Below are 15,208 nucleotides of genomic sequence, written 5' to 3'. Positions count from 1 at the left end.
TAAGAATTATGCATTTTACTTTGTTTTTGGCAAACAGAGGTAACGTTATTTATAACCTGTCATGCTATCCCTCATCCCGCTCCAAAAATCTGGGAGACTGTACTGCCTGGTCTCAAGGGTCTGCCATATCAAAAGTTTAAGAAAGAATGGAAGTCCTATCTTTTAACCAACCAAATCTGACCTTGCTTATATGTTGTATCACCGATATTATCTGAGATTTTATTCCTCCCTTTAATGCTGCCGATTATTTCAACATGACGGTGTCCAACAAGAAAGCTCTTGCTACTTTGGACACTGTACACAAATGAACTTAATGTCTTTTAGTTAATTATTATTTGTCAGCTACTTTATTTTCCTACCTACTTACACTTATGTAAACACCTCATATAGTGTGAAATAAAGAATTGAATTGAATTTTAGCGCCGATTTTTCCCGGTTGGTGAAAGAAGAGCCGTAAAAGGCGTCTGCTCTCGCAGGCTATGGATGAGTTTCCATATTATAGCCGGTATTCGTTAGGGACCAGTCATTATTTGTCGCCTGGTTGGGGCGGGGGGGATTTAGGGGGGGATCAGCCCCAACTAACAGGCACTAAGGGGGACCAGGAAAAAAAGGAGAAAATTATTTGAAGGGGTGGGACCAATTTATTACCTTTTTGATGATGTTTTGACTAATATAATGAAATAGTCAGTGGTTGTGCTTATGTATCAAACGTGATGCTAAAAAATGTTTACTTTTTATAGTTTGAATGTTCACTAAGTTCCATGTTTTAAATTCTTTAGAGTCATTGAAAGGTATCCCCGTTATAAGAAGGTTCGATAAACGTGGCGGTACACCGTCATTACAAATAACAACAACAGAAGTAAGAAATATATACATGGTATATCAACAAGTGATTAGTTTAGTGTCACTGCTTCGTCTCCCATCGCTTCTTTGGTAGCCTCTTGAACGCCTCCCTTTACCGACTCTTGAACATCCTCCACTGTCTCTTGGATTTCCTCCTCTGCTAATTCTTGCAGGATATCCTCCTCGTCCGATTTCTCAGCAGAGTCCTCGTTCGAGCTTGAAACTTCAGTGCTTTTTTCGTTTAAACTGCAGGCTACTACTACCTTCAAGGTACGGATAATGTTTTTATTAAAAACGCCTTTTTTAAGCAGCAATAGCAGAGGGTCGAGATGAAGACGCCTGACCAATTTCCCGGTAAACTCAGCATTAATGGTTGGGATGCTTGTAAAACTGTTGTCAGTTTTGATTGCATCAAACACCTCTCCAGCTACGTACCTCTCTTGAGGTGAGTTTTTCGAGAAGCAAGTATGCTCGGCTCTGTTGTAACTCCTTTAATTTTATATTTTCACCTTAGCTTTCTTTTGTTCTCTTTTTCTCTACGCGATTTTCGATCTTTCCAAATGTGAGATGGAAACTTCCTTTTCAGGTTTATTAGGGTTGTTGCCAGCTTATTTGACTGAGAGGCTTCTTGAAGTTTTTCGTGGAGCACCTTTACTCGATCTCGTTCTTGAGCTTTCTGAAAATATTTCAGTTTGTCGCTTACAAAGGATTTTGGAGTATGGTCTTCCCTATAAAGGACTTTTCGCTTGCTGTCGATGAATGATAGCAAATCTGCTGAGGATTTCAAGGTGTCATTTATAGTGGTCAAGCAGGACACACTTCGAAAAGTTAAAGGTAAAAGAACTTGACTTCTACCTGAAAGAACACGGACTGACCACCATTGGTCGGAAGCTTGACAAAGCCGGTAAAAGCTATACGATGTCATTATTACCGACACATAAACTCAAGTCTGTGAACACAGACGAATCGTGTGGTACCAGAGATGAAAGTGACGGGGAATCAGGGGATGAAGAATATGAGGAAGAAATCGGCAGTGAGGAGGACGAGAGCGACAATGACTTTTTTTCAACAATTTGGATCAGAAGAGTAACCCGTCACAGACAAAGCAGTTCATGTCAGATGACCAAATATGTAAAGTTGTTGTTCAACGTTCATGAGACGTAAGTATTAATATAGATGTCACTTGCTTGCATATCGTAACACTGGCTTTTTGTGGTGGCTGGGATAGAAGAGGGGGGATCATGAAATTTTCCACCGTCAATGTGGGGGGATTTTTAAATTGGTTGAAAAACCACACTGTATGCTTTAAGGGGGGATCACGTAAGGGACCAGTCATAATTTAAGTTGGAGCGGGGGGGGGGGGGGGGGGGGGGTGGAGGAGAAATTTTTTTTTATCCCAAATTATTTCCAGACCCCTACTAATAGCACTCATGTTTTTTAGGTACCCCCCTTCAATTATGTTAAAAGATCTGAAAGATTTAAGGGCCCCCTTTCTTACATAATACCCAAGTGGTAATAACAAATAACATTTCCTTTACTTTACCGTTCTTACTCACTGTCATTTCCGAATGTGCTTACTAACAACAGAGAAGCACTTCATACTAAACTGAGAAAGAGATTTCACCTAGAGCCTCTCAAACAGCTTATAGAGCAAGAATATATCAGCGATTGTGTTATAATTGAGATAAGATAAGCCATCGAAAGGTTGGAGGCCGACAGGACCGCTTTAAGGAAGAAAGAAGATAATCAGCCAAAGCTTACTGCTTTTTATATAAGCAGTACATGCTCTAATAGCAAAAAACTTGACAGTGACACAGACAGTGAGTCCACATCAACCTCATCTACTTATAATGATTCGGATAGTGAGATTGCATAACATGACTTAATGCATGTAAACATTTGTTAAAATGCTGATGAAATTGTTTCAGTGTTACACAATAATGGATGTTGTGTTGATGCACCTACTATTTGAGCATTAAATCTTTTTGTCAAAATGCTGATTAAATTGTTTTAGTATTACACAATATAGGACTTTGTGTAAAACTGAATCTAAATCAGATCCTTTAATACTCAAGCATCATGCTATCAGTAGGGATGCTACTTAAAAGAAACTTGAAGACCCCCCCCTAGGTCATCCTTTAGCATTTTAAGGCCCCCCATTTTCCATCCCAAAAAACTGAAGGCCCCCCAATTTCTCCTCCCCGCCCCCCTCCAACTTAAATTATGACTGGTCCCTAAGTGCTCGGTTGTCGCAACAAAAATCCTCAATTCCCCCCCCCCCCCCCCCCCCCCCCCACGACAGCGATAAATAATGACCGGTCCCTTATTTGCGTTTTGCGTTTCTGTTTGTTTGAAAGCAAGGACATTTTTTAACAAAAAGTAATAGCCCTACCACAACAACGTGCAAGATATCAGTTGTGAACCTGAAAGTGACGTATTGGGCAGATGAGGCTTCTGGCACAGAATCAGCCATAGCTTTGTAACATGGAATTTCTGAACACAGGTTTTATTACTGATTTTCATTACTATCATAAAACATATTTCATGCAACTAACCTAAACCCATAAAAACTGTTTAGGACAACTGCCCATTAATCACATATTAATGCTCTCTTTGGCAACTGAATCGAATTGATCGGTTTTATTGAGTTCAATTACACTTTCATTATTCCCCCAGTTTTTGTCAGTAACTCAGTAAAAATGAGGAAATCGTTTGATTTAAGGTTTGAGGACACATCTTTCCTGTAACAATACTGTTGGCGGTAGCAATATTGTATGAAAAGTTCATCGTGCTTTAATAACGTTTCCAGTAAAAATATTTTCCGCATTTCAGAAAAGTGTATTGTACAGGCTTTCAAAGCACTTACAGTAAAAGTATTAGAGCCCAGTTTCCACCAAAACTTATTTGCAGATCTCAAACTGTGATGTACCGCACAAACTTTGAAAGGGCCATGAGTAAGCTTGTACTGACAGGCTATCATTGTCAATATTGTGAGTTGAAGGGAATTACTGACAGTGATTAATTAGTTCACTTGAGGTGACTAGCAAGTTTTCTTTTTTGTCTATTCTATTACAGTGTCATTGTGTAACTAACCGTCCTACCACAAAGGGCCAATAGGTGTAACAAATTAAGCTAAAACGATTCTTTGTTAACCCAATACAATTCTTAAAAATCTAATAAAGACGCTTTACCTTTACGTGATATTTCTTTTCATTTCTTTTGTTTGGATGTATTTCGCGTACAGTAAACAAGCGTTCGAATATTTACTCTACTAAATGTCTGAGGGGCTCAATATTAACTACTTTCACTTTTAGACCTGGCGAATAATCGAAAAAACACGGTATACGTAAGTAAAGAAAACCTTTAGCTAGAACAGAAAGTTAGCTTAGCTTTATTCCGATCGTCACAAAATTGGTGTTCCTAGTAAACGTTCGTCATAGCAAATTTGCATTTGAGTAATTTCACTTTGAGATATTGGTGTGTAAGTTTTGGGCAATTATGCTATTCTATACACAACTAAGACTTAAAAGACCTTTTAAAGTCTTTTATGTTCTCTTGGTATACAAGGAATAAAACAAATGTATCACAAACAAATGCAACGAGACTCGTGTACAATTGATTTTATGATAAACCAGACATACCTCGAATACTATTGACTTCATGTAAGCCGTCTTGTCCAATCGATCATTAGGGCCATTTATACGAGGAAAAATAAGACGCGAACTGTACCATTTATACGAGCATGTCTTATCTAATAAGACGCGTCTTAGCTAAGCCGCGCCTTATTTTAGACGAAATGTGCCGTTTATACGGAAAGTTCGCGTCTTATGTAAGACGCGTCTTATTTTTCCTCGTATAAATGGCCCTATTATGTGCAAAGTAAAAAGAATCTGATATTACAAGGAAAAAAAATATCGCTTGCCTTTAAATACATATGTTTTCTTTCTGAATATTTACTTATTCTTATCAGGGCTCCTGTTTTTATTTATGTATCTTTATCTTTTTTAAAGAGGGTAATTCTGAAAAGTTTCAATCGATCAATCAAGCTTTATTTACAGTATCGACGGTTTATAGCTATATTTTCGTCATCAGTTTGTTAACTGGTGGAAAGGAATTCTTCCTTCGGCTAGTTTTGTAATGATCTTAGCTTGAAATAGTCTGTGAAAAAGTCTTTCCTGGCTTTCCTCTCTCCCCGTCTCGTCGCACTTTTACGCTCCTCTTCGTCCATGCAACCTCGTTCCCAGGGATCTCCCTCCACAGGGACAGATAGAAGAGAAGCCTGGGAAAGAGGTTGCTTGGAGCCAACGGAACCTATTCACAGGCTTACACTATAGAAAATTGCTGTCTTACTTACTTCTCGCTTCATGATTATGTGAGTGTGCTACGAGATCTAATAGTGTTTTTTTTCTGCTTACACTGACAAACCGGTCAATTCAGGATGTGAGTAAATGGTAATTAATCTCAGGACTTGAAACTAACGGGAATTACGTTTACCATTTGCACAATCATTTCCATTTACACTGCAAATTGGACGCAAAAGTTCTGATCTTAGTTGTTCGGAAGGTGTGTGTTTGCAAATTTATGTGCTAGCAGTGTCTCCTCAGTATCGTGGATCTGCCCTGTTCGCCTCCGTAGTAACTTAAGAACCTCTCTTTTTTTCTCCATCGTGTTGAGGGTGACCTCGTGGTTACGACCCAAGACGTCGTTTTGAATATCCAAAGCCTCTTCAAGTTCTTTTAAGGCCATTTCAAATTTCGCTTGCATACAAAGAACTTCGCTTAGCCGAATGTGCGAACGAGCCGTGTCTTGATGCACACCTAACAACTTCCTCCTGAATTCTAAAGCTTGTTGGGTGTAAGTCTCGGCGAGCGCAGCGTACTGCGCTGGATCCTCTCGTGCAAGCTCCAGGTACATGGATGCGATGTGCTGAATGATTGAAGCCGTCCAGGGATGAGCGTTACCTAGCTGCTCTAGGTAAACCGGCAGCGTCTTTGTTTGCCAAATTTCCAGAGCCTTCTTGTAGTCACCGCAATGTCGGTAAGAATCTATAAAGAAATTAAAAATTATTCAAAAATACCTGCTTATCAGTATGATGATTTACTTTATATTACTATAGGTCATTTTCCTGAGATCTGAATTTCCATTGACCGACTGATTATCCCTTATTTTTTTTTCAATATATTTATTGATAATCACATTAAATAATTACATTTACAATACTACAGAAAAAAAAAACACTTTAACTATAGACATTAACAGAGTAAAGCAAAATTAATTGTTAAATTATTAGGGGTCAAAGAGATTATAAAAAAGTACAACAGAGCAATGAAATAATACGGAGTTAATACAGTTAACTTAACCGACTGATTATCCTTGCATATATACCGGTAACAAGACTACGGTATGTATGTTCATTGTCAGATTTTGTGACTGTAATACTTGCATTATTTCCATAATCGTCTGAAGATCTAATAATTTGTTCAGTATCTTATCCTGAATGAGCTCATACTTTTACTTCCATGTTTGACGGTATGGAGACTGTATTGGGCAGCTCGAATCTCCGAAAGTATCAGCAACATTTTTCACGATGTCTTGCTACACCTAAACAAGGCATCACCGTACCCATTCACCTCAGCAGGCAGTTGAAATTTTGAACAACTCTCAGCTATAGGTTAAACGCCCATAATGAGCCTCGTGTTTTATTGACATACTTAGGCGATCGAAAATAAATAAGGAATACGGGTAACTACATTCTTGCACTCTTGTCATTTTTTCCTCTGTGCAGTCTTACCGCCGAGACCTTCGATTCACGATCTATGATTCTACGAATTACCATATTGACTCGAATAAGCGCCGCATTTGAGGAGCTTAACAAGAGTCGCGTCGCTTGTACCAGCAAATACAGTAACTGACATTTATATAGACGTGTCAAGCGATTATTTAGTTTCTCACGTCCAAGATCACAGTTTCCTGCAGCGACATACAGTTGAACACCCAACTCTTCTCTTATTTTGATTCCCTCGAGGATTGATTTCCTTCCTCCTTCTACATCTCCCTTAAAGAGAAAGGCGACAAAATTAATATGAGTAAATGCCATATACTGTATTACTAGAGCTGATCAGTTGCGGTATCTGACCCAAATAGCTATAGATAAATCACCTAAGTATGGCTTTTTCTCTAGCTCCTATGGTTATTTTGGGCATCCCGAACTCCTCTATATTTTTGTTAATATATTTTGTTAATCATAATTTTATACTGTTGGGTACAAATAAAGTCGTTGTTGTTGCTGCTGCTATAAGAGTACTAAGGCAAAGTTTGCTGCACGAAAGGCTGCATACCAAAGGTAGCCTGTTCTGAGCTCCTAAATAGTAATCGTTAAAACTGATGCGGAAAAACGCGGAGCTGGTCAGAGTTAAGACGCCACCACCACTTTCAGTCAGTTCACACGCGTCTTATTTTCGCTCTGACAGCCTGGCACGGGCTAGAGAAAGGAGACACAAGAGTGAAGAAGACGCTCGCGACTTTACCTACTGCAGCTCCCTCGCGTGTTTCCTCGAAACTCGAAATAGGCAGTGAGCTTAGGCCAAATGCAGAAATTAATCCGGCGTGAGTAATTTTATTCAATCATCTTTTACCAGGCCAATCGTATATATTTTCAACTTTTGGCGGCTCCACCACGAAAAAAAACCCTACGGTATCCGTCTGATACTTCACAGCATTCTCTCTATAGCCTCAAAAAAAGCCGACATTTCAATTCGCGACGCCACCACGAGGGTCCCAATGGGGTTGACCGATAGGCGTAAAACAGCCAAAAATTTAGCCGATAGCCGTAAAAATTGAAAAATTTTAACCGTTAGCCGTAAATAGGGTAAAAAAGAGTTAACCGTAAGAAAGTGTTCCTTAGATTTGCTACTTTTAAGGAAGGTATTAAACTCAGTTATGGTTGTGTTTTTTATTTCCCGACTAGTGTGACTCCGTACGCACGTAAGGCGAAGCGCCTTTCAGGCATTAACCAAGACCTAGGCTCCATTTCCGGCGCTCTATCGGGGAACTAATTTTTTCCATAGCGAAAGTGTGGCTTCTTGCTGGGGATTAATATTTGCAATTTTCGGGAGGTCGTGCCCTCGAAACACTAGTGAAACAGCACGCAGAGACGTCACAGTTTGTAAAACACGTTGCCGATAAACAACATTTCCCTGTTTTTCTCTGACGCTAAGGTAGACAATGCTATGCCTAGTCCCTGTACGGCGTCTTCCCACGCAGTCTCGGCCAAGGCATTTCGGTGGGGAACTCACTCGGACCACGTGACCCGAAACGCATTAGCAGCGCGGAATAATGCGGCCTACGGACAAGGCAACGGCAGACATACGTTCCGTACAGTGATTCGCTATCCTTAAAAACATTGGACACGGGAATTTTGTTTTTGGCCGTTTTCACACTAGAGCCAGAAATGGATCATCCGTCCGAGACAAGCCTGTGTACAGTCGCGCCCTCCCCACAGACACCCCTTCTCCGATTTTTTTCTGAGGGGAGGGGACGGCTGTACACAGGCAACCTGGAACGGATAATCCCGTCTTTAAAAGTCAGGCGGATTGTTCACTCAAAATTAAACTATTCCATTTTCAAATTAAGACGTACATTACCCATCTGACGTGAATCATCAAACAAATAGCCCGTCTCACACGAATAGCCCTTCTCTAGTGTGAAAAAGGCCATTTCTGTTATAATGAATGTCGCCCGGGCCTTGAGTTGGGCGCTCGCTTGTCTGCTTTTGCTTTTTCACAAAGATCATTTTTAGATTGACTATTGACATTTCTATGTGTAAATAATATTAGAAGTGGAATACTCTATTAAAAGTATGATCTATCAAATGTAAAAATTTTTCAAAAGAATAGCTTATTTCATCCCGAGATGATCGGATGACCTTTATTTTGATTTAAAAATACAAAAAAATACAGGTTAATTAATATTTAACTTTTTGAAACAAAAGCAGTTAATTTTTAACTTTTTCGTTAACCGTAACTGAAAAAAATTAACCGATAGCCGTAAAAGAGCCAAAATTTTAGCCGATAACCGTAAAAGCCCTCACCCCATTTAGACCCTCCACCACTGGTTTCCTCGCGAACTGACGTCTTAGAAACGAGTGAAGAAATTCCATTCTCATGACGCGTCACTATACAGATCTGGGTAGTGTTTCTGGTTGGTTGAAAATTTGGTTCATCCAATCAGAAGCACTACCCATATCTTGGTAGTGACGCGTCCTCAGTATGGAATTTCTGTGCTCGTTTCTCAGACGTCATTTCGCCGGGAAACCAGTGTTGGCGTCGCGGAATGTCGACTGTTTTCTCAGGCTACACTCGGTCTCTAATCCTGCCGGCTTAACGCAAGCGCTTCATGTCTCATGAAAAAAGCAATCCACCGGATGCAGAAGGACAAACAAAAACAAAACTCTCTCACCTGGAGTAAGACACATAACCCATTTTTGGTGGTGACGTGAGCGTATTTCTCGCATTTGTGAGACTCTTTTGACAATCCTCTGAATATTGAGCAAGCTTCTTCAAACTTCTTACCAGCATGCTCCGCACCGTCGCCTTTGCAGTGATCTGCGTCATCTAGACAACGAAAACCAAGGGAATTTAAGCTGTATGCAAGTCTCTTACCGTCACCTACGGAGTCCCTAGCGATCTCACAGCACTTTTGGTACAAAAGGGTACATTCCATAGGTGGTGATAACACTTTAGCTAAGAAGTCCACGACTTCATTAGCAACATCAACAGCAAAAATTTTTTCTTTGGGCTCACTAGAGTCACATAGACAGTTCTCAAATGCTTCCATGATATTTTGTTTGTCTTCCCTGAACCTTCGAATGGCCTCTAAAGAAGAATCTTTTGTAAGAAACAGATTGTGAAGATCTTTCAGAATCTTGAGGTAGTGATGATTGAAAGCCGTCTCTGCGGAGCGCCCTTCATTAACCATGCCCAAGGTTTTTCGTTCCGCTTTGCAACAGGTCCTAACGAGTGGATGAATAGTAAAAATTTTCCCATCATTCAACTTTTCAAGCAAACAGTACCGAATCATTTTTGTCTTCACAGCTTCCTCTTCAAAATCATCCTCGAACAAAAACTGGATGTCTTTCACAGAAAAACTCTTTGGGAATACGGAAAGGCGGACTAGATTCCTCAACACCTGTTCAGGCAAAAGACGTAAAAAGCGGTCAATGTTGGTATGAATCAGGTTTAGATGTTCGCTATCGCGTATAACTCTCACGGGGTTTTTTCTCAGCTCTCGGGCAAAAACTTCGGGGCAGAAGCCATCAGCCATCATTGACCCACTGCAGCTAAGAAATAAGGGTATCCCGTCGCACAACTTGCCAATCTCTTCAGCAATAGCTTTTGAAATTCGTGGTGCTATTTGCATCAATAGTTTAGAAGATGAGGAAGAATCTAAAGGATCGAGGCGAATCTTATGAATGCTGGCTGAAATGAGGCTGTTGATAATGATGTCACACTGTGTTGTTATGATTGTTCGAATCCTTGGCGCCGACTTCACCATGTGTTCAAAAAAGTCATAGAACCCTTTTTCTTTTTGTGCATCTTCTGTGTTGTCAAGAATGACTATCGTGTCGTCTTCGAGCTCCGATAGCTTTCGCTTGCAGTGTGAAATCACATCTTCGTTTAATGTCCAGTGTCGATGATCTACCTGATAGAGAATTTCTTCGCAGATCTCCATGAGTTTTTTCTCCTTGACGTACACAACAGGCCGGTGTTCTTTTTGTAACAAGTGTCCGACATGAATTGCAACCTCTGTCTTGCCCATGCCAGGTAAAGCGACGATAATAATCATGCGCGATGAATTTGTTGTCAACTTTTCCTTGATCTGATCTACGACAGCATCCCTTCCAACAAAGTAGTTGGACTGGCATGGTAGTTTGCTTGTTCGTCGTGGTACTAAAATAAAGACAAAAAGTCGCTTACTGGCACGCCATCCTTCTTATGATTATCGTTATCTCTTATTTGGCCTCAAAGTTATGATTATCATTACTTTGGGGCACAGACAAATGACTCGGGTCAAGTCCCTCTCGAAAGTTCGAAACTTGGCTTAAGTCAGTCTTGAAAATCGGAAAGGTCAAGGTAAGTGTATGCTAATTTGGAGTATTTTTTTCCCAAAGAAAGATTCACTAAGTGGTTAGCCAATAAAAGACTTTGACACGTTAGGTCATGCGCACATGGTTAGGGCTAGGCTTACGTTTAGGTTTTGGGGCTAGGATATGGGTTGGGGTGTGGGTCAGGGCCCTCAAAATTATGAGAATCGTCATTTTGAGGCCAAGTAAGAAATAACGATAAGCGTAATTTCGGTGTCGAGATCATGCTGCAAGATATCATCCAGGGAAACCTCGTTCCCAGAATGCTCTACTACTCCTCCCTCTATGGCTGCAGGAGACGAGTAGGAGAAGACCCTGGGAACGCGGTTATTAACCATTCTTCAGGACTGCAATACTAGCCTGTTCCAAGCGTTCAGATAGTGGAGAGCGGTGCGAAGTAAAGAAAGCGATGAAAAGTAGAGGGGGACTGGGGAGAGACAAAAGGACTTCAAAGGGAAAGCTTGGAAAGCAAGTTGCAGCTATCGCTATTGACGAGGTCCACTCAATCACCGAATAGTAAATTTTCCCTTCAATTGTTGTGCATTTCCATTGCTTGAGTTAACGATCTGTATTGAAACGGCTTTCTATCGAAATGAGCGATATTTGTTTGTCACTTGATTCATAATTTTTTTGTCACGTACACGCTGAAATCATGTTTTAAAGCCGTAAATAAATTACTTCTCCCGCTCTCTATTGTCTGAAAGTCTTACATTAGGTTTTTAGTAAGATTATGTATACATAATATTAATTTTTGATCTGAGAAATTTTGATTTATTCGTAAGAAAAATAATAAATGTATGGGGCTGTAACATCAGTCTTGATTGACAAGTGAAGACCACCTACAGCTGATGCGGTCTGACTGGGCGGATGAGTCTATTTAAAACAAATCTAACAGGCGTTCCCTCTCTCACCTCTCCCCCTCCCTCGCTTTTATTTTTTAGCGCTCCTTTTTACTTCGCACCGCTCCCCACTATCTGAACGCCTGGAACAGGCTATGCGCATACCTGCGCGAAAATTGCAGGAGGGCTAGTGCTTTAAAAAACTTTTGCAAACAATACTACTTCTGAAGGGTTGATATTTCAAGACTTGGCCTTTTCAATAAAAAAACCCATATATTTGAAAACAGATACCGAATTTTTTATTACTTTCAATCTAGTATTTTTTTAATATATTTTTTAATATGATGCGTAGTGGTGTTAATAGTAAATCGTGCGTAGCGCTATAACATAACATAACACAAATGTGAGGATCTCCTCCTAGTTCTAACAAAAATCGTTAACAACTCTTTGCAGTCCGGGCGTTTTCCTGAAATTTGGAAAAAGGCTTTAGTTTTTCCGCTGTTAAAGAAATCCGGTCTCGATGTCATCTTTAAAGAAGTTCCGTCTCGTGAGCAACCTGTCTTTTGTGTCTAAACTCATTGAAAGGGCTGCTTTCAATCAGATTTAGGATCACCTAGTTAGTAATAACTTATACCCAGTTGCGCAGTCTGCTTATAGAAGAAATCATAGCACTGACACAACTCTTCTGAAAGTAACGAACGATCGATATTCTGTTGAATATCATGATGAACAAGCAGCAGGTTACTATCCTTGTTTTGCTTGATCTCAGTGCTGCTTTCGATACCGTTGATCTCAGCATTCTCCATGCATGATACATATCATGCCTTTATTTCTAGCCGTCTTGGCTATTGCTGTTATATGGCTTACCGGCGTATCAGATTCAGAAGCTGCAAAGAGTCCAGAACTCTGCTGCACGCCTTGTATTCCAAGAAAGTAAATTTTGTCATATTACACCATTACTAAGAGCCCTACACCAGTAACCCTTAGCAAGTCGAATAGTTTTTAAAAGTTTATTGTTAATTGTTAAGGCCATTCATAAACTCGCTCCGACTTACATTTCCGAACTTGTATCTCTGAAAGACACTGGTGGTGGGTACTATCTTAGATAAAATGACGGCAAGTGAACTTCTTAACATTCCATCATGCAAGTCTCTTTCCACGCTTGGTGATCGATCTTTTTATACCAGGCGGCCCCTAAATTATGGAACGATCTTCCCCTTTTTATTAAAAATATATCTTAAGTTAATGCTGTTAAGAAGGCTCTTAAAACTCATTTATTTCAGAAGGCGTTTCCCATCTAATTTATTGTTTTTATTCTTTTTATAAAGAAGGATTTGTGAATAGGATTTTAAAGAATGATTAGTCATTTGTTTTTAGAATTTTAGACTTACTATTTAGGTGCGATCTGTAAATAAGACTTTAAGGATTAATTAGTAATTGTTTTTAGAATTTTTTAAATTGGAATATGTACTAGGATTTTAGGATTTTGTTGAGTCAATTTAATGCCCAGATGAAAAGTTCTTTCCCTAGATTGATATTTTTGAGCAATACAAATCAATAAATATTATTGTTTTACTAATATTAACATAGTAATAAGCAATAAATGCGGACGGGTGCAATCTCCAAATAACATAATACAAATACTGTAGTATTGGCCTCATTCTGAAGCACTCTTCTTTCGCGCTATTTGTAGATATGTGCTCATCTAATGTTCGTTGACTTCGGATTTAAGAATGATGTTTGTAGATCGTAAATAAGGATTCGGTCAGTTTTGGCACACTGCGCAGTATGAGAGAAAAACCATAACAGGAAGTCTCGAGTAAAAAGGACGAATTTTGTAACTTTTCTCTGCGATCTCACATTTAAAAAACTTCCGGTTTCTTATCCCAGTAACGAGGAGTAACTTATCTTGCCTATGCCCACACTATACTGGATAGCTTTTGGGCCGACATGACATGAAAACCTATCCGGTACAATATAAACGGTAACGGTAGAAAACAGCAACAACTGGCACATCGTGCCGGAGCGGTTGGCCGAGAGGGTTTGGTGAAGACAGTTAGTTCCAGTCCCATCCCTCCGCTACGGTCCGAATACGTTCACACTTCGACGGAGTGGCAGAAGCCTGACGGGCATTTTCGATTTCAAGTTCGGGCACAGCTTCGCCCCGTGACAAAAATCACGCCATTTGAAATCACCGTTCTTATGAGTGAACAAAAGCCCTATCCTGTATGGTTTTCGTGTCGGCGCAACCGGCAAGAGTACTATCCGGTATGTACTGTGAACATAGCCTTATGCTGCAATTCAATGCGCGCAACGTCTTTTCATAATTTGTAGTACACTAGCTGAAAATTGTCTTTTATCAGATAGCATCGAACGCTGACTTTCAACTTTATTCCCCGAAGGCCTTGGAAACCAACTCAGCGTATGTGACAGCAAAAATCAAACAAAAGTGCGCCTTTTACTGACAGTTTTGGTTTTGAAACAGTCCCTAAATAAACATCTCAGCTTATCTGGCGGAGTACAATATCGTAACTACAGGTCTATGCATGTCTGAAGATCTCTGAATTCGTGAATCACATCTGAATCAGCATAATTGTTCGTAAGTTATACATTGTGCTGCCGGAAGATACTTCCAAATCTACTATCAGAGCAAGACTTATATTGTCGATCCGAAAAAGAGAAAGATACTTGTATTAAAAGCTTAAATATTTGTTTGCGATCGTGACTGAAATGTCGACACAAATAAAACTCTGACAAGACCCTATAACTCGTTTTTTTTTTTCAGCTTTTGACAAGGAACCAAGCGATAATCCATGGACGCTCCTGGAAAGATCGCTTTAAAATTAGTTACTTACGGAGTTTGAAAGTGATGTGTCACAAACGAGCGAAGTTAAAGCGTCGCAATGAAGTTGCGTAATTTTATAGACGTTCCTAAAATGGGGGTCACAAATTTGCCCCCACCACACAAGCGTCTTTAAACATTCGCGACTTTGCGGAGCCATTTCTTCTTTTGTTGTCAATCCATCATCCACAAACTTAACATATTTATTGTTTAGGCGCTCTGTCTGGAGGCTGACTACTCCTTTTCAAAAGTTTTTAAAAAAACTTGTTAAAATTCTCTTACTGCTCTTCAATTCAAATCGACTAGAAATTCATATTTTATTTGGCTCAACAGCAGGTGAGGAGATAATCGGTATCTTATCTTCAACATGAATAGAATAATATACACACTCACCCCATTCTTTGACCTTTTTGGCTAGATTAAAGTTCCCTGCAGTTTCCAAATGGGCAGTCAAGTAAGCCATATTTCCTGCCCAAAACTTATTCCGTCTCCATAGTAATTCTAAAAACTCTAGGGAGTTCTTGGTGGATTCAATCTCTCCCT

At 39.8% G+C, this 15,208-nt stretch overlaps 1 protein-coding gene across 1 annotated transcript in view; it reads right to left on the bottom strand.

Annotated features, from left to right (window-relative positions):
• Window positions 1-4,712: 4,712 nt before the first annotated feature.
• LOC140936518 (uncharacterized) overlaps window positions 4,713-15,208 on the bottom strand; it is a 10,594-nt gene continuing 98 nt past the window's right edge. The window contains exons 1-4 of the mRNA XM_073386003.1: window positions 15,059-15,208; window positions 9,301-10,790; window positions 6,796-6,898; window positions 4,713-5,888 (exon numbers count right to left, since the gene is read on the bottom strand). The exon at window positions 15,059-15,208 is cut by the window's right edge and continues 98 nt beyond it. Of these exons, the coding sequence (XP_073242104.1) occupies window positions 5,392-5,888; window positions 6,796-6,898; window positions 9,301-10,790; window positions 15,059-15,128 (2,160 nt within the window). The 5' untranslated portion in view covers window positions 15,129-15,208 and the 3' untranslated portion in view covers window positions 4,713-5,391. The remainder of the gene's footprint in view (window positions 5,889-6,795; window positions 6,899-9,300; window positions 10,791-15,058) is intronic.

Source organism: Porites lutea, chromosome 5 (genome assembly GCF_958299795.1).
Source record: "Porites lutea chromosome 5, jaPorLute2.1, whole genome shotgun sequence".
In the NCBI taxonomy this organism is placed as follows: Eukaryota; Metazoa; Cnidaria; class Anthozoa; order Scleractinia; family Poritidae; genus Porites; species Porites lutea.
This window is presented reverse-complemented; position numbering and strand designations above follow the sequence as displayed.